This window comes from Littorina saxatilis, linkage group LG13 (genome assembly GCF_037325665.1).
Source record: "Littorina saxatilis isolate snail1 linkage group LG13, US_GU_Lsax_2.0, whole genome shotgun sequence".
In the NCBI taxonomy this organism is placed as follows: Eukaryota; Metazoa; Mollusca; class Gastropoda; order Littorinimorpha; family Littorinidae; genus Littorina; species Littorina saxatilis.
Genome location: NC_090257.1, coordinates 35,318,385 through 35,345,884, shown reverse-complemented (window position 1 = coordinate 35,345,884; position 27,500 = coordinate 35,318,385). Strand labels below are relative to the sequence as shown.

The 27,500-nt window shown below is 41.6% G+C and overlaps 2 protein-coding genes across 2 annotated transcripts in view; one reads left to right on the top strand and one right to left on the bottom strand.

The window, feature by feature from the left end:
* LOC138945607 (26S proteasome non-ATPase regulatory subunit 1-like) overlaps positions 1-7,088 on the top strand; it is a 112,707-nt gene extending 105,619 nt beyond the window's left edge. The window contains exons 4-8 of the mRNA XM_070317057.1: positions 3,350-3,519; positions 4,039-4,212; positions 4,569-4,832; positions 5,257-5,332; positions 5,855-7,088. Of these exons, the coding sequence (XP_070173158.1) occupies positions 3,350-3,519; positions 4,039-4,212; positions 4,569-4,832; positions 5,257-5,332; positions 5,855-5,925 (755 nt within the window). The 3' untranslated portion in view covers positions 5,926-7,088. The remainder of the gene's footprint in view (positions 1-3,349; positions 3,520-4,038; positions 4,213-4,568; positions 4,833-5,256; positions 5,333-5,854) is intronic.
* Positions 7,089-7,241: 153 nt separating this feature from the next.
* The window catches only part of LOC138945877 (uncharacterized), a 50,844-nt gene continuing 30,585 nt past the window's right edge, over positions 7,242-27,500 (bottom strand). Inside the window, exons 12-16 of the mRNA XM_070317398.1 lie at positions 26,308-26,377; positions 24,047-24,144; positions 18,660-18,806; positions 9,720-10,865; positions 7,242-7,524 (exon numbers count right to left, since the gene is read on the bottom strand). Of these exons, the coding sequence (XP_070173499.1) occupies positions 10,626-10,865; positions 18,660-18,806; positions 24,047-24,144; positions 26,308-26,377 (555 nt within the window). The 3' untranslated portion in view covers positions 7,242-7,524; positions 9,720-10,625. The remainder of the gene's footprint in view (positions 7,525-9,719; positions 10,866-18,659; positions 18,807-24,046; positions 24,145-26,307; positions 26,378-27,500) is intronic.

Genomic DNA, 27,500 nt, shown 5'->3' with positions numbered 1-27,500 from the left:
GACGTTAGCGAGTCAATGGAGCCTTGTAGTGATGTGACCGTGATGTGTGTGTGTGTGTGTGAGAGAGAGAGAGAGAGAGTAACCCTGTATGCCTGCAGGTGACGTTAGCGAGTCAATGGAGCCTTGTAGTGATGTGACCGTGATGTGTGTGTGTGTGTGAGAGAGAGAGAGAGAGTAACCCTGTATGCCTGCTGGTGACGTTAGCGAGTCAATGGAGCCTTGTAGTGATGTGACCGTGATGTGTGTGTGTGTGTGTGTGTGAGAGAGAGAGAGAGAGTAACTCTGTATGCCTGCTGGTGACGTTAGCGAGTCAATGGAGCCTTGTAGTGATGTGACCGTGATGTGTGTGTGAGAGAGAGAGAGAGAGAGAGAGAGAGAGAGAGAGAGAGAGAGAGAGAGAGAGAGAGAAACCCTGTATGCCTGCTGGTGACGTTAGCGAGTTAATGGAGCCTTGTAGTGATGTGACCGTGATGTGTGTGTGTGTGTGAGAGAGAGAGAGAAAGAGAAACCATGTAGGCCTGCTGGTGACGTTAGCGAGTCAATGGAGCCTTGTAGTGATGTGACCGTGATGTGTGTGTGTGAGAGAGAGTAACCGTGTAGGCCTGCTGGTGACGTTAGCGAGTCAATGGAGCCTTGTAGTGATGTGACCGTGATGTGTGTGTGTGTGAGAGAGACTGGGGACGTTAGCGAGTCGATGGAGCCTTGTAGTGATGTGACCGTGATGTGTGTGTGTGTGAGAGAGAGAGAGAGAGAGAGAGAGAGAGAGAGAGAGAGAGAGAGTAACTCTGTATGCCTGCTGGTGACGTTAGCGAGTCAATGGAGCCTTGTAGTGATGTGACCGTGCAGACGACGTAAAGACTCCCTGGGGAATCCTGCGCACCCTGACACCTCCTTGGCACTCCCCTCCCCGCGCCTCCAAGCCGTGTACTGGCCCCAAGGCGGTGATTCCCTCCTGCTGAGCATCACCTTTATGCCTGCCATCACAAACTGGCGGGGAATCACCGGCACTAAAATGTCGTTGCCTTCCTCGCTTTTTTCCACAGGGAGCGTAAACTTTGTGTCTTGCCTGCGACGACTTGAATGAAATTTTGCACACTTCAAAGCGGCTTGTTTGTCTTCAATGTTTTCTCTTCCCGGCATCTTCTCTTTTTTTCTCTTTTTTTCTCTTTTTTTTCTTTGTAGCTCGACGAGATTCCAGGAAATTGAGCATGTTTTCGTTCGTCCGCTAAAACACCAAAGTGTAATTAAACTTGAAAAGGAAATCGCCATCTCCCTTCCTCCTTTCCGTCTTTTATTGTTGTTTTGTATTTATTTACTCTTTTTTTTTAAACTCTCAGGCCAACATGATTTTGTTGACTCTGTCAAAAAGGATAAGGGCACGAAGAGGCGTGGGTAAGACGGGGTGTGTGAGAAAACGAAGAAAATGTAAGAACAGGTGTGATTGGATTATACATGTACCTTAATTTCATTCCGTGTAAACCATCTTGTAAACCCCCACAGATCCCTCTAGACTTTTGTCATGGGATGAGAACTAGTTGAATACGCTAATTTTCTAAAACTCATTTCCGAGGAGGAGGCCGAGGATAGAAAGCCTTCAGCACCCAAAGTCGTGATATGACAGTAAAAGACATCAAGTAAGTAAGACAAACAAATCACACCTCTGAACAAAACACAGCCGACACTGATATTCTTAGACACATCGACCTTGCTACACTTGTTCCCGCTCAGTGTCAAATAGCAGTCACGTTTCCCTTGTCACCGATGACGAGTCTCGCTCTCCCCTGGAAACGGACCACCGGGACAGGGGAAAAGCTTGGTGTTGGTTCCCGGTTTGGGGAGATAGAACTTTGACATGGTGTTGGACTGCTGATGGCGATGGAAAGGAGGGGGGTGGGGTGTAGAATCACAATCAAAATAATCAAGAAACGGTCCTAGACCAGCTTTCTGTGCCTGAAAGTGGCCAAAATGGCACCAAATACTGTGTCTTACAAATTCCTTCCGCAACATTGAACACTTTCGTGTCGTTGTGGTGCTGAGGGGAGATAGATGGCGGTGGGACAGGAGGGGTCAGCGAGGCGTTGAGGCCAGGGCTGTTAGCATCTCATGCAAGTCCAATCACGCGTGTGTCGCCTGTGTATGTCAGTCTCTTCCAGCCCTTTGTCGCCCAGCCCTCGTCCATTTGTCACACTTGCTCGACTGACCGGTGTTTCCTCTGTCTCTCTCTCTCTCTGTCTGTCTGTCTGTCTGTCTCTCTCTCTCTCTCTCTCTCTCACACACACACACACACACACACACACACACACACACACACACAGTCTGAGAGAGAGACAGAATGATTTCTGCACCCCCAGAAGAAAAATACAGAAATATGCCACTTGCTGTGTCTGCTAGTGCAACGTTTTAACCCCGCTTCTTCAGTGGCAATGAGCCTCGTTCACCGGAGGGGGGGGGGGGGGTCACATTGCCCCTAGCAGAACATCACGGTCTCTGCAGGCTTCCCCGCACAGGCTGCCTTCAGACTGTCCATCTTGTTCAATCTCGGCACGTTCACCCCGTCCAAATTGGGCGTCCTTAGCGCACAGAGGTCACCAGGCTAGTGGTGGGGTCTGAGGAGGGAAGGGAGAAGAATGCGTCTTTAAAGGATGGGGAGGGTACCATTTCAGGGAATTTTTTCAGAGGGGGGGGGGGGGGGTAGAGAGGGGATAATGTAGGGGGGGGGGGGGGGAAGCAAGTGGCTAAAGGGTAGTAGGAAGAAGTATGATCGGGAGGCACTGACATGAAAAAATGCGAATGGAACCCGTTTTTTAAGACTTTCAAAAATCTATATAAACAAAATTCAGGTCTGAAAATGGACAGTCTTTACATGGAGGTAAAGAACAGAGGCTATGAACAGAAAATCGGAGAAAGCAGGGTCATGGAAGGGGGAAGTTTTAAATTGGGGGGTCTTAAAAGGGGGGTACTGTACTGAAGTCTGCTGTTCCCTTGAGTTCTGTGAAATATACCTGTTTTGCCACAATCTGTAATTTGTGTTTATATGAATGGCCTTGAACTATGATTATGCCTCATATGTGTACGATACACTAAATTTACTTCCAATTAGGAATCCAAGCGATATGTGGATTGAAATTAAGTTACTCTGCTATAGAGATGGGCTGATTAAAATCTGTATTTACAATTTGTCAGTAGAGTTTCCCTTTGTTTTCCTTCTTGCTTTAGTTTGGTGTGTGTGTGTGTTGTTATTTTTATCCTAGTTGGGGCTTTCCAGACACCTACCTATAAAGTACTAGAAGTTTCTTCCAGTGGTATCCATGATGAGAGTATTCTAGCAGTCTTCTCCTAACTGTTTCAGGAGGACGCAACTGCACGGTGTCGCTGCAGTCCCGTACCGGGCACACCAACATGGACGCCGTGGTGGGCCTGCTGGTGTTCTGCCAGTTCTGGTACTGGTACCCCCTCACCCACTTCCTCTCCCTTGCCTTCTCCCCCGCCTGCATCGTCGGCCTCAACTCTGACCTCAAGGTAGGTGCCCGTCTTCTGGATTGTCCTGTGCTTTCTGTCTGCATGTAGTCTTGGCCATTGGTGGCAAGTTTGTTACATTTGTGCCACATCCTTGTTGATGGGTTGTGTGCCCTATATCCATTGTAGTGCATGGTCACTCAATGGTTTGCTCAGATTCATTCATTCGTATTCTTAGGTACTGTCAAGATGTGCATTTAATGCCAGGTGGAATGAAAGCTTCCAGTTACATGAGCAAAACATTGGTCTGTAGTTGACTATTGGATGACAGGAAGTTATGGCTGCAAGCTTAATTTTTCATATTTTTCTAGTGTGCAAATCAAGAGAGTGTTAAGTGTAATGGAACTATTTTTTTGACAATTTAGCAAATTTTTAGAAAACGTTTTAGTCCACAAACTATTAAGACTACATGTATTAGGATTTTTACTTTATTGATACTATTTAGTTAATTCTCATAGTTTCGTTACTAGGGCTAGGTTCTGGAGACTGCCATGCATTCATGTTTTACTCTCGCCCTGCCAGATGCCCAAGGTGGAGTTCAAGTCAGCTGGGCGCCCCTCGCTGTACGCCTACCCCCCGCCCCTGGAGGAGAAGAAGAACCAGACCAAGGAGAAGGTGGAGACCGCCGTGCTGTCCATCACCGCCAAGCACCGCCGCAAGGAGGCCGAGAAGAAGAAGGAGGAGAAGATGGATGTGGTCAGTGTTACACTTTGTCACTTGACCTCCACAGGGATAGTTTTTGCCTGACATTTATGGCATGTTTGGGAGGAAAATGTGAAAATACCGGACATTAAATCTGGAACCGGCCATACCTGTTGGTTGATTGTTTGAAAGGTTTTACTGTGTAAATAATAATGTAATCCGTTGATTTGATCAGTTGACATGACAGAATGACCACAATTTGTGTGTGAGTGCCCATTGATTCGTTGTTGTTGACTTTTAACTGGAAGCCCATTTTAACAGTCTTACAATTTAATTTATATACTTGTGTTTTCAATACACAAAACATATAAATGTACAGATTGTAGACTGTATCAGTGTTTGTCTTTCAGGATGAAGAGAAGAAGGACGAGGGCCAGGAGAAGGACAAGAAGCCAGCCAGCGCCGCACCCTCCTCCACCACCACCACCCCCTCCACCTCCAGCCTGGAGGAAAGCAAGAAGGAGGAGGACAAAAAGGAGGAGGAGAAGAAAGAGGAAGAGAAGAAGGAGCCGGAGCCCACCTTCGAGTTCCTGACCAACCCTGCCCGCGCCATGAAGAGCCAGCTGCGCGTCCTGTCGCCCAAAGAGGGGTCCAAGTACCGCCCGGTCAAAGAGGTCAGTACTGTCAAACCTCTCATGGACATCCCTCCCAATAAGACACATCCCGTTTTCTTGCCAATTATCTTGGCATGGATGCCTCTCACATTGCACTTGATCTCAGAATACCTTTTTCTGACAGTCTGATTAACCAAGTCTATAACGATTTTGTGCCTATTAAAGTATTGGATCTTTTTAAGAGTTGGACACTTTCTTGTATCATTTCTAAACTCTTGCTGTCATTTCGAAATATTTTCTGTGTGAACAATAATACAAGACTCTTGGCTTTGTTTTCGTGAATAAGAATACAGTTTCCTTTTTTGGTGGAGCTGGTTCTAAATTCTCTTTCTGTGAATGAAGATAAGGTTTTGATTCCAGTTTGAGTCTCATGTCTTTAGTATTTTATGATCTCATACTTATTGTTTGTCCCATGATGTTACAGCTGAGCCATGGAGGCATCATCATGCTGAAGAACGTCAAGCCCGACGAAGAGGAGGACCTGGTGGAGTTTGTGGCAGGTTTGTTAAGGCGCACACAAAACACATTTCATATTGATACACAACTCTTTCTTGGTCAACACAAGTCCTGCTGCCATGCAGTCCTACCAAAGTTTCATGAGATAATTAAGGTACTGCCTTAAAGCAAGCCAAGAACCTGTTGACCCTCTCTTCTGAAGTGAAAAGTCTCTCACATCAAAATCGAAAAGAACTTGATGAACAAGTGACATTGAGAATAATTTGTCTCCTTAGGAAATTGCACAGAATTTTGAGAATAAAATCTTAGCAACAAAGTAATATCAGCTTTTGAAATTTACTGGTAAGATCACTAGCCACCAAACTGTGCATGTGTTGGTATCATTATCATATATAATTAAACCCCACTGTTTGTGTTGATGTATTTAGAGATTACAGGGAAGACACAAAAGCACGTACAGTTAAAAAAAACACAGCAGAAACTGTAAGCTTCTGACTCAGATAATTATAGGTGCTTCAGTGTTGGTAGTAGAAGAGGTGTAGCTGAATCTGACATGTGATTTGCAGCTGGTGGACCCAAGACGGAGGAGGAGGAGGAGCCAGAACCCCCGGAGCCCTTCGAGTGGACCGAGGACTAGGTGGTCATAGCTCTGCTGCACTCAGAAACATCACCATTAGTAACGTCTGAGGCAGCCATGGGAACAGCGAAAAGCAACATCCAAACCAGCCAGGGAAGGAGACAGATAATGTGTGTAGAAGGAATCTTCATCAAAGTGTTCAACAACAGCAAAATCAACAAAAAAGAAAGATGGTTGAAACAACCGCAAGGGTAAAGGAGAGCTACCAGAAGAAAGGAGGAAAACGGTGCTGGTATATTCCTGTAACATTAGGTTATTTTTTTCAGAACAAAAACAATTACTCTCCTCCGTGTTGTGTGTTTAAATGTCAAACTAAGTGAAAGTATATTCAGTGTTTATCAGTTATGTCATAGTAAGTATTGAACTTTTGGAATTTTTGCTCAGAACAAAAAGAATTTTCATTCTATTCAGTTTCAATGTCAAACTAAGCCGTTACCAGAAAAAAATTCGGTGTTTATTAGTCTAGTTTTATTATGATGTATTGATAACTTTTGGAAGTTTACTCTGAACAAAAAGTATTCGCATTTTGTTCAGTGTTGTGTTTCAATGTCAGACACCAGAAGAAGAAAAACTCGGTGTTTATTAGGCTAGTTTCAATAGGATGTCTTGATAAGTTTTGAAATATTTGGTCAAAACAAAAAGAACTCTCATTCTGATAGGTGTTGCGTTTCAATGTCAAACGAAGTGATGTTACCAGAACAAATCTTTGCTTGGTGTATTTAAGGTTATAGATCCAATTGAATGCTTTGATTGTACGTCAGTCACTTCCCAGTGGTGTCAATTTTGTTGCTCCCTTTCAAATCCTCTTCTACTTCAATTATCTGGACATGTTCTTGATGTTTTCCTTTATTGTACTTTTTTACTTAGCAGTGATTATTGTGAAACAAAGTCTGTAGTACAAATGTTTTAAGTTTTGTGTGTGTTATGAAGTTTTTTAGTCGATTCATTTGCTGAACACTTATCTGTCCCCAAAGTTACTTAACAGTAACAAAGACATTTCTCATTCAAGTTACATATTGAATATTGTTGTAGACTTTTGACTGTGGGCGTCAGTCCGTTTTTAACTCGCCCTTTTACTGTAGTAGTGCTTGCATCGTCAACATCCTGTCATCCCTGAGCTGTGTCAAGTTTTGTGACAAATAAAAATGCAAGTCATTGCTTTACATCTTTTTGTTCATTCTGTTATGTTATTATCGTATCACTGTCATATTACTCTTATTCAGTTCTAAGGAGCATTATGACTACAATCAAAACATGTATGTCTAGCATTCTTTCACAAAAACTTGTGTGCAATAAAGTGACGTTCAGACGCAAAATTTGCTCGCAAGTCAATTATTAAACTACATGCTAAAATTACCACCTTGTTTCAATACAAGTTGTTGTGCCATGTTCAAAATTGCATATCACAAAAATATGTATTACTCTGTGCTATATCTTACAATGTTGTGCCAGACATTAACAAAAATAATAGTTTTTTCCATTATTGCTTAAAAAGCATCACAAAATTGTATAAGGTTATAAAACTGTAAATTCCTTTAGTGAGGTATCAAAAGTAAAAAACATGTATAGTCTTGTTACAACGTTAAATGTTCAGTTAACCTTTGCCGGATGCCGCTTTTGACTACACACTCCCGACGATGCGGGTTTGTCTGAACCCATACATTTGAAAGAGGGTTTTTACCGTTTATTCCTCTAACGACGATGCGGGTTTGTCTGAACCCATACATTTGAAAGAGGATTTTTACCGTTTATTTCTCTAACGACGGGGTGGGTTCAGGGAAACCCACAGCGCTACTTCAGTGGTTGCATCGAGTTTCTCCCTTCACCGACCTCTTGCAGGGGAGGGAGAGGGGGAGGGAGAGGGGAAGGGAGAGACTGAGAGACTAAGAAAGAGAGAGAGAGAGACTAAGAAAGAGAGAGAGAGAGACTAAGAAAGAGAGAGAGAGAGTCTAAGAAAGAGTGAGAGACTAAGAAAGAGAGAGAGACTAAGAAAGAGAGAGAGGGAGACTAAGCAAGAGAGAGAGAGAGAGACTAAGAAAGAGAGAGAGACTAAGAAAGAGAGAGAGAGAGACTAAGAAAGAGAGAGAGACTAAGAAAGAGAGAGAGAGAGACTAAGAAAGAGAGAGAGAGAGACTAAGAAAGAGAGAGAGGGAGACTAAGAAAGAGAGAGAGAGAGATACTAAGAAAGAGAGAGAGAGAGACTAAGAAAGATAGAGAGAGAGAGACAAATAAAGAGAGAGAGAGAGACAAATAAAGAGAGAGAGAGAGACAAATAAAGAGAGAGAGAGAGACTAAGAAAGAGAGAGAGAGAGACTAAGAAAGAGAGAGAGAGAGACTAAGAAAGAGAGAGAGAGAGACTAAGAAAGAGAGAGAGAGAGAGACTAATAAAGAGAGAGAGAGACTAAGAGAGAGAGAGAGACTAAGAAAGAGAGAGAGAGAGACTAAGAAAGAGAGAGAGAGAGACTAAAAAAGAGAGAGAGACTAAGAAAGAGAGAAAGAGAGACTAAGAAAGAGAGAGAGACAGAGAGAGAGAGAGAGAGAGAGACTAAGAAAGAGAGAGAGACAGAGAGAGAGAGACTAAGAAAGAGAGAGAGAGACTAAGAGAGAGAGAGAGAGAGACTAAGAAAGAGAGAGAGAGACTAAGAAAGAGAGAGAGAGAGACTAAGAAAGAGAGAGAGACTAAGAAAGAGAGAGAGAGAGAGACTAAGAAAGAGAGAGAGAGAGACTAAGAAAGAGAGAGAGAGAGACTAAGAAAGAGAGAGAGAGAGACTAAGAAAGAGAGAGAGAGAGACTAAGAAAGAGAGAGAGAGAGACTAAGAAAGAGAGAGAGAGAGAGACTAAGAAAGAGAGAGAGAGAGAGACTAAGAAAGAGCTAGAGAGAGAGAGAGACTAAGAAAGAGAGAGAGAGACTAAGAAAGAGAGAGAAAGACTAAGAAAGAGAGAGAGAGACAAAAAAAGAGAGAGAGAGACTAAGAAAGAGAGAGAGAAAGAGAGACTAAGAAAGAGAGAGAGACTAAGAGAGAGACTAAGAAAGAGAGAGAGAGAGACTAAGAGAGAGAGAGAGAGACTAAGAAAGAGAGAGAGAGAGACTAAAAAAGAGAGAGAGACTAAGAAAGAGAGAGAGCGAGAGACTAAGAAAGAGAGAGAGAGAGACTAAGAGAGAGAGAGACTAAGAAAGAGAGAGAGAGAGAGACTAAGAAAGAGAGAGAGAGAGACTAAGAAAGAGAGAGAGAGAGAGACTAAGAAAGAGAGACAGAGAGAGAGACTAAGAGAGAGACTAAGAGAGAGAGACAGAGAGGGAGACAGACAGAGAGAGAGACAGACAGAGAGAGAGACAGACAGAGACAGACAGTCAGATAGACGGATAGACAGACAGACAGACAGACAGAGCAACTGACAACAGACATACAGACAGAGAGATACGGACAGACAAACAGAGAGACAGACAGTCTCTTGGAGACAAACAGGCAGACAGACACTGTTCCGCCGCTTTGGTAATTATGGGTGTAGCAGAACCCGCGCCGTCGGCAGAGGGATAGTTACAATCACTACTACTCTTTAAAAGTATGGGTATGTGTGAACCCGCGCCATCGGTAGTGTTTATGTAAATTATCATAATCAATTAATTCTGATGTTTTGTCATGTACACACTAAAAATTTGCAGACAGAGAGCAAATTAGGTGTGTGAGAGATACTTAAAATTTCAAAACGATACCTTTAATGGTTCCAGAGTTACAATGATTTTAGTGTGTCTCTGGGTACAGGTGAACCCAGGAAGCACGGCAAAGGTTAACATTTAGAGGAAAAAAAGCTTGACATCTTTGTCTTTTTAACTTGGACACTTAAAAAGGCGACTGAATACACGGTCTTAATGACAGAATACAACACATTTTGCATCCACAAACTCTATAGATGTTGCACGTACCTGACAAAAGAAGTACAAGACTAGAGCATTTAAGAAAACTTCTACAAAAGGTCAAGTAGGCAATTGCAACTACTTAGGAACATGATCTATTCCGAATGATTTTAGTCCATAACCATGAACAGACGGTTTAACCTTCGCCCGTCCGGGTTTTCGACTACACACGGAAGTTGCCGTGCGGACCCATGCTTCTCATTTACTTCTTTGAGAAACATGGGCCCGCACGGCCCCACGATGTTTGTAGTCTAAATATGACCTCTTTTTTTTATTACTTCTCGCTGAAATTTCAGCACATAAGAGCATTTCAGGTGCCTGAGGTATTCTTAAAAGCTTATTAAAAAATTCCAACCAGTTTAAGAGATATTTGCAATTAAACACCCTTCTGGGTCCACACAATCACAGCCAAAAGATACTATAGATACTATATGCCGCTGGAGACAAGCCTGTTCCTCTTGTAGGTGAGCTAGCCGTAAGTAACAACTCCACACGCAAAAAGGCACAAGTAACTAAGTGAAGACTACACGAGCAGGTGGTGACACACACATGTCTGTTCAACAACTCCAGGCACCAGAAGACACAAGTTGAAGCCTGTATAAGAGGCTAAATGCTGATCGACGTGTGGATGTCTCCAAACATCTGACGGTGAGAAAGACGCACGGTGTCAGAGAGAAAGAGGGCTCAAGCAGTCAAACACAGCCAGATGGCGCTGCCCCCAAGACAGGTTAGTCACACCGTGTCCAACAAGTCCAGGGGCAGAGTGACCAGGTGAGTGAAGCGTTCAGATCATAGTAACGTCCGTTGTCCTGCACAACTCGCTGGTTGCCATGGTGACCTTGTGGAAGTAGTGATTGAGCACCTCCTCCAGGTGCACGTCACGGTTGACTCTCTCCCGCACGCGTCGCTTGATGAAGTTGTCGTCGTAAATGAAGGTCTTGTCCACCACTTCCTTGGCCTCCTTCGCGGCGTGACGGCAGTAGAAGTCTTTGTTCAGCGCGATCACCTCCGCCCCGAGACTCACCTGAAACAACACACAGACAGAGATACAGGAGCATACCGACACAGCTATGATGATCACACAGATAGAGATACAGGAGCATACAGACACAGCTATGATGAACACACAGATAGAGATACAGGAGCATACAGACACAGCTATGATGATCACACTGATAGAGAATGCAGGGACACATTGACAGAGAATACGTACAGGAGCATACAGACACAGCTATGATGAACACAGAGACAGAGATACAGGAGCATACAGACACAGCTATGATGAACAGAGATACAGGAGCATACAGACACAGCTATGATGAACACAGAGACAGAGATACAGGAGCATACAGACACAGCTATGATGAACAGAGATACAGGAGCATACAGACACAGCTATGATGAACACAGAGACAGAGATACAGGAGCATACAGACACAGCTATGATGAACAGAGATACAGGAGCATACAGACACAGCTATGATGAACAGAGATACAGGAGCATACAGACACAGCTATGATGAACACAGAGACAGAGATACAGGAGCATACAGACACAGCTATGATGAACACAGAGACAGAGATACAGGAGCATACAGACACAGCTATGATGAACACAGAGACAGAGATACAGGAGCATACAGACACAGCTATGATGAACACAGAGACAGAGATACAGGAGCATACAGACACAGCTATGATGAACACAGAGACAGAGATACAGGAGCATACAGACACAGCTATGATGATCACACAGATAGAGAATGCAGGGACACATTGACAGAGAATACGTACAGGAACACAGAAACAGAGATACAGGAGCATACAGACACAGCTATGATGAACACAGAGACAGAGATACAGGAGCATACAGACACAGCTATGATGAACACACAGATAGAGAATGCAGGGACACATTGACAGAGAATACGTACAGGAACACAGAGACAGAAAATACAGAAACTCAGTTACAAACAAGAACAGCAAACGCTTATACGGCTCACCTTCGCCATAGTTAATATGAATCATGCAGAAACGAACTTTCTTTCTTTATTTGGTGGTTAAAGCTGTGGTCTATTTATGACTTTCCGGGGCTACGAGGTTGAAAAATAGGGATACAATCATGTACAGAATTATGTACAGCAAACACTACCCGAAACCCCACCTATACGGCGTGTATGACCTTGAGAGCTTCAGTCAACGCTTGAATTTTGCAGGGATAACATCCGGTTTGCTCTCTCAAGACTGATCATATTATTACCTTCAAGAGAGATCAAGGGGAAAAAATAAACGCCCCGGCGAAGATTCGAACTCTCGACCTCGAGACTTCGTGTCTCATGTCCTAACCACTAGGCTACTGCGCCAATCGAGAAAAAGAAGGAAAAACATTGATATGAATTCATGTTATGTTATTCTTGAAGCAGCATGATTTATATCTCTATCCGCCCATTGTTCAGAAGTGAATACATGTATAAATATTTCTTAGTTGTCTGTTTTCAACTGCACAGAGTTTTAGAGAGATTCAATTACTGTTCTTGTCATTTTTCTTGCATGTTGTAAATAGAGATATCGCAGCTATTTGCATGGCGCGAATGTCGTGTAGCATGACGGTGTAAACATGTACTGCGATTCCGTGAAACATGTTTGCAAATAAAGGCAAATTTTAAAAGCAATTTTTACAATTTTGCAACGCATGAATGGTAATTCAAGCGTAGAATGATATAAAATTATAATTTTTTTTATCTTTGAAAACACTAGTGAAGTGGCCTAGCGGTTAAGACATCGGCCCCGACATTTTGAGGCCCCGAGGCCTTGAGTTCGAATCCCTGCCAAGTCGTTTATTTTTTCTGCTCGATCCTTCTCGACAAATATGCTCAGCTCTGAGAGAGCAAACCGGATGTTACCACTGCAAAATTCAAGCGTTGACTGAAGCTCTCAAGGTCATACACGCCGTATAGGTGGGGTTTCGGGTAGCGTTTGCTGTACAGAATTCTGTACATGATTTTATCCCTATTTTTCAACCTCGTAGCCCCGGAAAGTCATAAATAGACCACAGCTTTAACGTCGTTTTCAACCGTTCAAGGTTATATCACGACGGAAGAAACGAACTATCTGCTGCTCTAGACACTATAGTGGGGCTCCTATGTTGCAAAATCATTCAAATCATGCAACAAACACCAAATTAAGCAAATATGAAGAGTTTTATGTGCTTAACAAAACCTGATACAGAGCCATCGCGAAAAATAAAAAAATGGGTAGTTTTTAAACAATTTTTCAAAATGGCCGCCAGTGTAAACGGTTGGGTATGTTAGGCATATTTCACTTCATGTGATTAACAGCAAATTTGGCGTAAATGGACATTTGCTTTTGCTTAACAAAACCTGATACAGAGCCACCGTGAAAAAATTAAGAAATCAGTAGGTTTTTTTACAATTTTCAAAATGGCCGCCAATAAAAGGGTATTTAAGCATTTTTGGTGCTACAAGACATTCTCTTGCAATAGAAACTAACACAAACACATTTTTAAACAAAACAATACATGTATTGTTGGTGCAGAGAATGATTGGACGGTGTGGGTGGCAGGGTTGAAGAATTTGTGGATTACCTAAACTGTGCAAAAATAAATATATTGCACCAATTTTCATACCAAAACGAAAACATTCATTCCTGTGCTGTTATATTCAATGTATGCTATTGAGGGCACTCAACTTGGCTAACTGGAACACTTTTAAGATAAAAGGTGGCCTTTACATGGGTTATTTGACCGCCGCCCAAATAAGGGTACCCCCAAAATAAAACTGATAAAAATGTAATGTATCAACTCAAAAGTCGACTAAAATTCATAATCGCTGTATTTCGAAAACGTTGTTTGTTCTCATGTGTTAACACAACTAGCACATTCCGGCAAGTGTCTATACTCAAAAGAAACTTTGGCAGTACTTGAAACAACCATCTGTCATATATACATGCGAAGTCAAACAAATGTGGGATGTAAGTCAACAAACCTGTGGCAGTTTTTAAAATATTATTTCGTGAAGATTTGAAAGTGTACTCAAACGGTTGAACTACGCCTCGTGCGTAGACACACATTCCTGAAAGTTTCAACGCAACCCACTTGGTCATTGCTAAAATACATGGATTTTAGTTGACTTGGGTATCCCTCAAATTTGACACATAAACATCTCATCCGTGAGATCGACACATACATCAGTAGGTACAATGGCACAACACTAAAAATATGCAAGATGGCGAAATAAAACAACCTGTTCTGGATGGATAATGAAGTTGACTTTTTCTTCGTATACAACAGTGACCCAGTTGTGCCTCAGGAATTGTCGTCGGCTTTTTAAAAGGTACCCGAAGGTTTTGTCACATCTCTTTGTCACGTCAAGGGTATCCTTATTTTGACGGCGTAAATGATGATGTTAAAAAAAAAATGTGCCAGATAGCGAAGATGCGAGCCTTTAATGGCATAGACAGTTTGAATAAAATGACACAGGAATAAAAATTTGAGTTGGGGTATGAAAATGGGTGCAATAATATTTTTGCACAGTTTAGATGCTGACAGTTTTCACAGGCATGCAAGCACATTTGCAGAGAGCTGTGCTCTGCAGTCCTTCTTAGCAGCATTTGCAGCGTTTTGTTGTACAGCTCTTCTTGCAGGCACACCTCATGAGTTCTCGGCACACGCTGGATACCTCTTGAAAGCTCGTCCAGAATGACTCCCACTTTCCAGCCTTGAACTGCCAGCCCACAGAGTTTGGAAGTCTAATAGGTAGATGGCTCTTCTCAATCTCATGTCCTGCAGCAGCACCTCACTTGTAAGGGGATTATGGTCAATTTGGCAGCTCTCCTTACTGAAGAGGTACCGTCTAGCACTGTTTACACCCAGTACGTTGCTGGTTTTGTCCTACAAATGTACACCAAAAAGCTCTTGTGCTGCCCTGTCAGTGGTACTCAGCTTACAAAGAGGAGCAGACAACCTGAAGAAAGTTTGAGTGACGTCTTCAAATGCTTGCCATACTTCCCAAGCCTTCTGATTCCCCAATACCATTGAAGAACGACATAGTGTCACAGCCTGTAAGGCTATGCAAAATGGGCAGACAGGGTGACTTCTCTTGGCCAATGGCTTTGGCAATGTGGCGATACACTTCACGAGCAGAAAAAAACGCAACACAGCTGGAATGAGAAGCAGACTGTCTGGCCTCCTCTACATCCATGGTGCAGGAAATCAGCCTGGGGTACCCTTCACACAAAAGATGAAAAGTGACATTTTTATTTGAATGTATTTGAATAATGTTTACTATCTCAGAGAGTCGGTCAAAGCCGGGTTAGCAAGTCTTCACACAACAGACCAAAATGAAAGAAAATTGTATTTCATGAATTCGTATAATTCTTACTGATTCAGGTTAAAAAACAAACAAACACAGTTTCCAGTGACCCAACTGATTCTGGAATCTTTCTGACCGCTACATTTATTCGCTTCAAACAGTCGCTAACAGAATGTTGACCATAGTGAGGGTTCGTACGTTAAACCCATCAAATTCACAGAGGTCGCTTACAAATGATGTGCAAACATGTTCCAATTAATACAAATAAAAAAATCTTACTGTTAAGATGTATTAGGTAACAAACCTTGATACAGTAGTACTAGTGAAATCAGCTCCCTTCTGTGGCACCGGAATAAATGCAGAACGCTTGTTCCCAGGAACCGGCATGTGGTGTAACTCTTATATATATATCCTGTAAAAATAAAATTCACACCAATGCACGGTCAACTTAAAATAAGCAAAAGGATGAGAAACAAGCAACAAACCAAAATTGTAAAACTCAAAGAGCGGTACCTCTTCATTTTTCAAAACCACTTATCTCATTTGATTAGCATACACTGTATGCTTTTGTCTGTTACCTACCGTCTTTGAAAGTTTGATCACAACACTGTAAAGACATGGGGAATGGAGTGTTTTTTATGGAACACGAAGAGGGTCAAATGCTCGAGCAAGTACTCGCGCATTTACTCGAGCACTTTCGAAACTGCTCGAGTAAATGCGCGAGTACTTCTGAAAATGCTCGCGCACTTTCGAAACTGCTCGAGGAAATGCGCGAGCACTTTTGAAAATGCTCGAGCAGTTTCAAACTGCTCGCGCACTTTCAGAACTGCTCGAGCACTTTCAAAGTACTCGCGCATTTAAACGCGCGAGTACTTTCTCGCGTATTTCCGAGAAGTAACGAGCGGGTAAAGCAAAAACTTGTCGCGGAACAGTCATCTTTTTGGCATATTTTCTAAATATTTTACATGATTTCAATAATTAATTATAGGCCTATAATCATATTTCAGTTGGAAATAAAAATTAATATTAATATAAAAGAATTCTGTTTGGTGTTATGGATGAGCAAAGCCACCGACTGAGAGCGTGCTGCGTGACCTGATTCCGTGACCTCACTTGTGACCTCACTTCGTCATGGCCGCCGAAGAAGTCTTTCTCACAGCTTTGCGTAGAAAAATACAAGCGTGTTCGAATTTGTTGCAATCGGGATCACATGCTCAGCAAGTGCTCAATCGGTAAGTACCGTAAAGTACCTTGCACCAATTCCGACCCAAAGTAGGGGGTGGGCGCTTACTAGGTACTACACCATATGCACGAGCAGTTTTCAGTAAAAAATGTGATCTGTGATCACTTCGTAATCATATCTTCTTTCTGTTTTCATCTTCCATTGTTTTTCTTGTTCGTATTGTCATTAGAAGAGCTTGGGGAGACAAATGTCGTCGCATCCTTTTCTTGTCTGCAGAGGTGCCGCTGTCGGCCGCACTGTGTCTCTGTTTCCTTTGAACAAGGGGTACGTCTTCTGGATATGATCGACCATCCCAGTAGGTCTGTCCGCCAATTCCCTGATGCGATCGTTAATAATCCCAGCGACCGCCCTTCCCGCCTCCATGACGACTACAGATGCGTCGTTTCAGTAAATTTTCCGGGTCAAGTTTTCAATAAACCCAACCAATGACTTCGGTACAACTCGGGAATCTCCGATTCAAAAGTACTCGCGCATTTACTCGAGCAGTTTCGAAAGTGCTCGAGTAAATGCGCGAGTACTTGCTCGAGCATTTGACCCTCTTCGTGTTCCATAGTTTTTATCTCCAGCTGGTCATCCTACTATCTGGCCTACCCTCACTCAGTTTTTGACTCTACCCCTCCCCACCTTATGGAAGTCCTTAACGTAGGCAGGACTAATCATTTATCATACCATGAACAATCTCTTTCTCCTCGCCTTTTATTCAAAGTTCGTTTAATCTGTTTAAAATCACCAGCGTGGCGATCATGATTTCCTTACTTGTAATCAACAGATAGATCTAGATCTATCAGCATCACAATCCAGCGATGAGCTATTGCAAGATTAAACAAAGTCTCTGCATTTCAGCGCTTCACCCGATGAATAACAGACCCCAGGGGAGAATTAAACAGTAAAATGATGTGACATTGGTGAATGGATGCGTATTCTTGAAAACTTACCTTCAGAAACGTTGTTTTCGCTCAAATCAAAACACGCAATGTTGCGGAGGCCGCCATCTTGAATGTTCATGCTGCGGATATATAAAATTCTAAAATTGATCAAATTAAATACCAGAACACAAAAATACCCATAAGAGCATTTATGTCATGCATGTGTTATCAGCAGACAACTTCTGGTGCATGGTAAACCATTGAATTTTACATTTGCTGAGTTGGGAATATTTACTGCTGAGCGCTTTTGGTACGAATTTCGTCTGCTGTAAATGCAGCCTTTTATTCCCTATCAAAAACAAAAAAAACGATTTCTGAAGTGGCTCTGTATCTGAAATCCCTTAGATAATTATAAGGAACAATATCACAAAGTATGATGTTTGTTGCAAGATGTGAATGATTTATGTGTGCGTCTGCAACATACGAGCCCCACTAAAAGCCATCGCTAGAGTTCTTGTGAACCACAGCCGTTTGTTTCGTGCATAAAAACGTGCTATTGTAGATAAGCTCACATCGAGTCGCATTCAAATTACTGACTGACGACTACATTGTGAAAAAGGGAAACTGGATCACACGGGTTCACGATGGCTCAGGGGTAAGATAAACCACGCAAAAATAAATTCTTTGAAAATTGTTCGCTCTTTACGGAGGGCACCTAGGATGTTCTCAATCGGTGAGTATTTAAATGAAAGGGTGTTTGTACTGTGTGTAAAAGCCTGACCGTATCTGTGATGGTTTACGGGAGGCTTACTGTGCCTTTAATTGAATTTTCAAGAGAGAGAGAGAGAGAGCATGTTTAAAGAACTTACAACTGTCAGATCTGCCTGTACATTCGTGTACAGTACATCTTTGACAAAAAAAGTATATATTTTAAGCAGAAGAGATACGAGATGCTCAGCTCGTTACTCCCCCGTATCGCTACTCCCCCGGCTCGATACTCCCCCGGCTCGTTATTCCCCCGGCTCGTTACTCCCCCGTATCGCTACTCCCCCGGCTCGTTATTCCCCCGTACACAGAAAATGACTGGATAACCCTGTGCTAGTAAGTTAGCATGAAATATTGTTTTTCCGGAGAAATTGTCTGGATAAACAAACAAAGAAACAAACAAAACAGCTAGAACAGGAGTGAGTCTTAAAATGGAAGTAAATTAACAAACATTCTTAACAAGAAAAACTTGTGAAAATTGGAAAAGGACGTATTAAAATGGAAAGTGTTTAAATAATTTGTTTCCTAAATCTAATTTCCATCACAGAACAACTAAATGATGTGCAATGCAAAATGAGGGTTGGACTGTTGTGGGGATGGAGAAAGACACTCACGAAGACCTCGCCCTCTCTCAGCAGCATGAGGGGCACGAACTGTCGCTTGCCGGCAGGCAGTGTGAGGGGCAGACTCTGAAGCTTGTCCGTCAGACGCGGCACTCTGGTCACCGGCACGCGCACAGTATTGCCTTGAGGACTCCGCGTCTGCAGCAAAATAGTACAGTGGAACTCCCCTGTTAAATCCTCCCCTAAACACAAGTTCAGGTCTTAACAAGAAGGGCAAAGCCCATACGACTCACATGCTTTACACATTTTTCCTACCAAAATACATGTGATCTTGACCCAAGGTCAAGGTCATCCAAGGTCATGCAACACAAAGCTGTTAATTCAAGACATAGGAAGTACAATGGTGCTTATTGGCTCTTTCTACCATGAGATATGGTCACTTTTAGTGGTTCACTACCTTATTTTGGTCACATTTCATAAGGGTCAAAGTGACCTTGACCTTGATCATATGTGACCAAATGTGTCTCATGATGAAAGCATAACATGTGCCCCACATAATTTTTAAGTTTAAAACAGTTATCTTCCATAGTTCAGGGTCAAGGTCACTTCAAAATATGTATACAATCCAACTTTGAAGAGCTCCTGTGACCTTGACCTTGAAGCAAGGTAAACCAAACTGGTATCAAAAGATGGGGCTTACTTTGCCCTATATATCATATATAGGTGAGGTATTGAATCTCAAAAACTTCAGAGAAAATGGGAAAAATGTGAAAAATAGCTGTTTTTTAGGCAACATATATGGCCCCTGCGACCTTGACCTTGAAGCAAGGTCAAGATGCCATGTATGTTTTTGTGGGCCTTGTCATCATACACCATCTTGCCAAATTTGGTACTGATAGACTGAATAGTGTCCAAGAAATATCCAACGTTAAAGTTTTCCGGACGGACGGACGGACGGACGACTCGGGTGAGTACATAGACTCACTTTTGCTTCGCATGTGAGTCAAAAAGGAGAGAATCTTAAAATGGGAGTAAAGTTACTGAAGTTGAACAAAACGTGTGAGGAAAAAGTATAAAAAGAGGGTTCCCCTGTATACAACATGACAGTATATCCCATTTACCCCCATGGCATGGAAAGACGCCCCCGTCAATTTCAAACTTGAACAAATCGTAGCAAATAAACTACTGCGAGTTTTCCCAAATTATAAATGCTCAAACATTGCAGGAAGCCAGTAGAAATGAAAGCAGATATGTGTCCAATGTATAACTGTGGGTGTTTCAGGGATCTGCATGTGGGAGCTTGAGCGTGCGGTATTGGGCGCTTTGGGATAATAAGGGTTAAAGCTGGTCCCCGAGTACGCAGTAGGAGGGTCCAGCAGACTTTAATTGTGTGTCTGTGTGTGTGTGTGTACATGTGTGTGTGTGTCTGTCTGTCTGTCTCGACTTAACAGCTTATTGCTGGGAAACTACTGGGCGCAGTTCGTTCAAAAGTTGATACACTAACTTAACTTAACTACACTTTAACATGGAATGTATGTATGTATGTATGTATGTATGTATGTATGTATGTATGTATGTATGTATGTAGGTATGTATGTAGGTATGTATGCATGTGTGTTGGTGTGTCGGTGTGTCAAGTGTGCAAGTAAAAAGGGTATTGTAGTTGTACATATATTACTTTAGATATTTTTTTGTTATCATGGGTTTTATAAATTTTCTTCTCTTCTTCTTTTATAATTATTAATTAATGACCTATATGTGCTGATGACCAATTTAATTTCCTTTGTTGGATCAATAAAATGTTATGAGTTATGAGTTATGAGTTATGAGTTGATAATAGGTCCGATTGATCGTATTAAAACTTCATAATGTTACCTGGGACCTGCGAAATATTTCACCAAAACGACTCTTAGTCTTAACGGGGGGAGTTTTTGCGGTGGGAGGCTGGTCGCTTTGCGAACAGCCTGAACTAAAGGGGAGACTTGAGCGGCGAACACGTCACGCAGTGACGAGAGAAGCATGATGTCAGTGCAAGCCAGACAACGGGTGGGGAAATATGGCATTCCATTTGTCAAATAATTATTTGGATACTCTTTCATGTTTTTTTCACCAGTTTTAGCTAAATAATCATTATTTATAAGCTCATGTGCTAAATAAGTAATTGTTTATAAACAATGTAAAACAATTCTAAATATTTTTTTCTTTACGTAAACCATTCATTATTTACCTAAACAATTCATTGTTTACGTAAATAATTCATTGTTTACGTAAATAATGATTTATTTAGAAACATTGCTGATTGTTTACAAACAATGTAAAATACGTCTAAATAATATGTTTTTTACGTAAACAATATATTATTTAGACTTATCAATCAATCAATCAATCAATCAATGAGTCTTTATATCGCGCATATTCCGTGGGTACAGTTCTAGGCGCTCTGCAGTGATGCCGTGTGAGATGAAATTTTATACGGCCAGTAGATTGCAGCCATTTCGGCGCATATTTACCTTTCACGGCCTATTATTCCAAGTCACACGGGTATAGGTACACAATTATTAACTGTGCCTAAGCAATTTTGCCAGGAAAGACCCTTTTGTCAATCGTGGGATCTTTAACGTGCACACCCAATGTAGTGTACACGGGGGGAGGTTCGGACACCGAAGAGAGTCTGCACACAAAGTTGACTCTGTGAAATAAACTTATATTACATTGTTTATAAACAATCAGCAATGTTGCTAAATAAATCATTATTTACGTATGTTTGTTTGTTTGTTTATTTGTTGCTTAACGTCCAGCCGACTACGCAGAGCCATATCAGGACGAGGAAGGGGGGGGATGAAGGGGGCCACTTGTCAAGCGATTCCTGTTTACAAATGCACTAACCCATTACTTGTGTCCCAGCAGGCTTTAGTAAAACTAAATTAATACCTACTGGAAGATTACCAGTTTCCAGTATGTTAAAATAGGCTTAACCTATCTACTGCTGGACTTACATCAGAACACTAACAGATTAAACTATACATGAATCGCGAGACAAGCGGCAAGAGAAGAGATTTTTGGAAAAAATACAGGTGAATGAGCAAGAAGGCAGAAAAAAGAAAAGAATTCATGAAGAAAAAGAGAGCATGACAGGAAAGAGGAACCAAAAATCTACCTAACAGCAAACTAGAAAGCTCCTGCGGTTCCAAAAACAGGAGGGGCCTTTAATTTCATAACCGCAGTGCCCCACTGCGGGATTTTTTATTTACGTAAACAATGAATTATTTACGTAAACAATGAATTGTTTAGCCAACACATTTTCCATTATTTAGGGGTTTCTAGGATTCGCTTCTGAACTAAGTTTTATGTCTTTCAGTGATTACTATAATTGAATACAAGGTCTCTCCACACACTCTTATCTTAAAATAGCTTTTGTTTGGATATTATTTTGCTTATTTTACAAGCCCAAATTGCTGTTATAAACAAATTTACGAACATTTTCTGATCAATAATGTTCGGAGATACCTTGTATTGAATTATAGTATATACACACACACAAAAAATGAAGCTTAGAAGTCAATTCTTGATTCCCCTAAATAATGAAAACTGCTTTCCCTAAACAATTCATTGTTTAGGGAAAGTAAAAGCAGTTTTCATTATTTAGCGAATCTGCTAAATAATGCATTATATAGGTAAACAATGATTTATTTAGCACCTGCTCACTTTATCCACCCAAAAAATATTTTGTGAAATAAGTGATTATTTGTGTAAACAATAATTATTTACGTAAACAACGAATTATTTACGTAAACAATGAATTATTTACGTAAACAATGAATTGTTTAGGTAAACAATGAATGGTTTACGTAAACAAAAAATTCTTTAGAATTTTTTTACATTGTTTATAAACAATTACTTATTTAGCACATGAGCTTCTAAATAATGATTATTTAGCTAAAACTGGTGAAAAAAACATGAAAAAGTATCCAAATAATTATTTGACAAACGGAATGCCATAGGGAAATGGTCTCGGCAAAGAAATTACAATGCAGGGTTTGGTCTCGGTGAAAGAGAGACAGAGAGCACGAGAGAGTCTATGGCCAAAATGATCCGGGATCGATTCCCGGCATGGGCGGTCTATATATTTTTTTTTTTTTTTTTTAATTCTCGTTTACTATTGTTTATTATGAACGTTTTAATGTTTTATTTCACTCTAATATTTTTTTTAATTGTGTAAAATAAATAAAAAAAAAATTTTTTTTTCTTTTTTTCTTTTTTTTTAAATCCAAGTGACCCGGGTTCGATTCCCGGCATGGGCGGTCTATTTTTTTATTTTTTATTTTTATTTTTTTTTAATTCTTGTTTACTATTGTTTATTATGAACGTTTTAATGTTTTATTTTACTCTAATAATTTTTTTAATTGTGTAAAATAAATTTTTTTTTTTTTTTTTTTAAATCCACGTGCACAAGACAAAAACTTTCATACTGGGGGAGCGAGCCAGTCTGAAGAGTACTCGGGTCCAGCGTTTTTTATATCAGTTCATGTTACTACGTTATTTTGTGCTGTAATATGATATGTTATGATAATTATCTTGTGTATATTAGACGACAGAATATAGCCCTTCTGCTGTCGTTTCTATAGTGACGATGAAAGAGATGATCAGAGAGAAAGAGGTGTATGTGTGTGTGTGTGTGTGTGTGTGTGTGTGTGTGTGTGTGTGTGTATGTGTAACATGAGTGTGTATATGCGTGCGCGCGTGTGCATGTGTGCGTGGGTGGGTGTGTTTGCCCGTGTACGTGCGTGCGTGTGTGTTTGTCATTGTGGACAAAATGTATAATATCTCAGAGATTGCTTGTTTTGGCCCAATCGCTTTAAGTGTATTGAGGCAAAATATCGTATTACAGGACAAATAGCGTAGTCTTTAGCAAATGGAAGCGTACAGACAATCAAGGCCTCTCAGTTTCACCATTAAACATGCCGTAAACGGCTTATCAATTAATCCTCTATAAAAAAAAATTTTTAAATGACCCATCCATTTTTGTAAGAACTATGACATTCGGGAGAAGTTGGTAAAACAAGTAAGTTCATGCCCAAACATTAGTTCTTCCCAATGCTAATGTGGCCATTACAACGCAGTACGCAACACAAGGGAAATAACTGGTCACAATCATGATACTAGCGTTCCAGAGGGTTTACTTCCCATGCATCTATCGTTCGGTTGGTGGACGGCCACGCCACCGTCACCAGTACTACACACACACACACACACACATTCAAAGTGAAACACACACACACACACACACACACACTCTAACCGAAACACACATACTCAAACTCAAAATTAAACTGAAACACACACACACAACCACACACACACTCAAACACTGACACAAACACACCGTGCTCAAACTCAAACTCATACACACACACACACACAACGCCCATGAGACCGACCTCATAGTAGTTGACGTAAGGAGATTCTCTCTCGATGTAGATCTCCTGTCGCACAATGTCTTGGATCAGCTCCGATGTCTTCCGCTCTTGCGACTTCCCTGCAGTAAACAACACAGCGTTACACGGGCCTTTGGTCGGCAGGTCATCTCTTCTCCACTTCTTTGTTCATGAGTTGAAACTCCCACAATCTCCTACATGTATGACCGTTCTTACCCCGCCATCAGTCAGCCCCGCAGCCATACGCCGCTTTCCGGGAAAGCATGCTGGGTGTTTATGTGACGGCTTACTAGTGCCAAAACCTGGGGTTGCCATGATCACGTGAAAATTACTAATTAACACTGTCAGTTTGCGTTTTCACGTGTTAATTACTATTTTTCGCGTGAAAATTACTAATTTTCAGTTTTGGCTCAAGCAATCCGTTCGTGAAAATTAATAATTAACACTGTCAGTAAGCGATGTCACTATTAATTACACGGAACACGTGTTAATTACTAAGTTTCAGTTTTGGCCTCGGCTTACTAGTGCCAAATCCTGGGGTTACCATTATCACGTGAAAATTACTAATTAACACTGCCAGTTCACGTAAAACTTGAATTAGTAACTAACACGTAAAAATGAGTAATTACCACGTGAAAATTAGTAATTATCAGTGTTCATCGGTAACTTTCAGTTTTGGCACTCCGTGCTAGCGCTGATTCGTTGAAGATTTAGCGTGCATGCCCATAGCTAGCACGGAGTGCCAAAGCTGAAACTGAGTTACCGATGAACACTAATACAAGTTACTCATTTTCACGTGTTAGTTACTAATTTTCATGTAAAAATTACTATGTTTACGTGTTAATTACTAATTTTCAGTTTTGGCTCTAGTAATCCGTCAGGAAGCGAGCCAAAACTGAACGTGTTGATTACTAATTTTCACGTGAAAATGACTAATTTTTAGTTTTGGCTCTAGCAATCCGTCAAGAAGCGAGCCAAAACTGAAAATTAGTATATATAACACGTAAACAAAATTAGTAATTAACACGTGAAAATTAGTAATTAACACGTGAAAATTAGTCATTTTCACGTGATAATTACAATTATGTAGTTTTGGCACTAGTAAGCCGTCATATGTTTTCGTGTTTCCATAACCCATCGAACTCTTGATTACACGATCGTTTCCACAAGGCCACAGCGCCCGTCAGGGAGGTCATTAAACCCTAGGAGTGTGCACAGTTTCAAAGCTCTGGCCTCCACGTCTAGCTGTCCGTCCATACAGACGAACTTTGCTTATTACTAGGACTCACCGATTATACTCCGGTAAGACATAAAAGTTGGACAAATGAAACACATTCTTCTTCTTTCATACCTAAGTGAGTCAATTCTACTCCTGACCATAAAGGCGTTAGTGTGTTGGAAGGGTCAACCCAGCTAGTGAGGTCTGTGCAAAGGTTTGACAATGCACTAAAGGTGGGTTTCAGGTGAACATTCTGCACGAGCATGAGTTAGCATAGTGTCCTGCACGTAGCCTGTGAAAATCACGTGTGCAGCGCCCAGAGTGCGCTCTCTGCAGCGTGCTGAAGATTGAGACTGTTTTTCGCTCCCGCAGCCCACACAAAAGCTGCCAGACCTGATTTTTTTCGTTAAGAGTACTCAGCTCACACAAGGAACAAAAACCTGTCTCCGTCCACTGTCTGAAATCAGCCATTTGTACAGTAGAAGCATGCCAAGACTGAGCGCCATTGACCGGGAGAGAGCAATCGGGCGATTGCAAGCTGGAAATCGCCCAGCTGCCATTGCAAATGTCATGGGCGTGGCAACCTCGACCATCTGTCGTCTGTGGACCTGATTCCAAGCCAGCGGCAGCACCCGGGATGGCGCTAGAAGCGGACGACCTCGTGTGACTACTGCTCGCCAGGACCGGGTCATCTACCGTCAGCACCTGCGCCAACCGTTCCTCCCAGCTACAGAAACCTCCAGGAACACCGTCAACCGCCTGGTGCGCTCCATGAGAGACAGATGTCAGGCCCTTGTGAACGTCAATGGGGGACACACGCGTTACTAAGCCTGGCGATGAGAACTTTCTTTCGGTAACGTTTTTTTGTTAGTGACAATCAAAGAACATTGCCCCAAGATGCTTGGTACCAATTTTCGTGAAATTCGTTCGATTATATCTCGTCAAAATGAAATGCCAAAGAATGAGATTAAATTTCTTAATCTTGCGTTTCTTTTGGAGTTCAGTATATGATGGTGAACAAGAGTGCAAACAACGTTCATCTTACGTTCAAATGTTAATAAATCTTCCATCGGTAGCTCCTGCCAGTCCAGCTTACGAAACACTTTGCAGTAGCCCTGTGAGATGAAAACACACATAAACACGCAAGCAAGCAAGTACACAAACACACCCAATCGTACACAGACACGCACACAGACACACACAAACACATATTTCCCAACATGGGATGAGAAATATTTCTTGTTCGAACCTTTTCTTTATCTCTATATATCTTCTTTTTCATTATCTTTTCTGTCTTTCTTTCTTCCATTTTCCCGTCTTTCATTCTTGCATGTGTCAGTTTGTTCGTGCGTGCATGCGTGTGTGCCTAGTAGTGAATGAGAGAAACGGACAGACAGCGATGGAGAGACAGAGAGGGGCAGACCCAGAAACACATCATCGCATGTCCATCTGTCTGTCCGTGCTCATGTACATACACTGAGCACAAAAAGTTGAGGGTATTTTTTCAGTGGTATAGCCCAGAAACATACGTGTATTTGAAGAGCTGCCTTTCTTCTGCTCGAAGATGTGTTTCCTGGATTTGAGCAATATTTGACCTCAAGACATTTGTCATCGTTCTGTGAAATTTAGAAAGGCTGCTATGTGTAGTTTTATATTTATTGCATATCAACTGCAGCTAACCAGCAAAAACTAGAATTTCTTGCCATTTTCCAGGATTGTGGTTGCTCTCTTTCACACGCTAGATCAACTTGACTGCGTGGCAGATTGAAACGCACACATCTGTTAGGTAAGACACCAAAATGTATAATATCGGTTAGTTTAAGTCACCGTTTTGACGATTTGACGTGAATCATGTCGTCAAAAAAATCCATTTTTGAGGGTAGGCGTGATCAAGAACCTGTTACGTCATACCCAAATATTGCTCAAATCCAAGAAACACATCTTTGAGCGGAAGAAAGGCAAATCTTCAAATACACGTATGTTTTTTGACAAGAAAATTCCTGTTTAATATCTGGGCTATAACAATAAAAACAAGTCGCGTAAGGCGAAAATACAACATTTAGTCAAGTAGCTGTCGAACTCACAGAATGAAACTGAACGCAATGCAACGCAGCAAGACCGTATACTCGTAGCATCGTCAGTCCACCGCGCACGGCAAAGGCAGTGAAATTGACAAGAAGAGCGGGGTAGTACTTGCGCTGAGAAGGATAGCACGCTTTTCTGTACCACTCTTCGTTT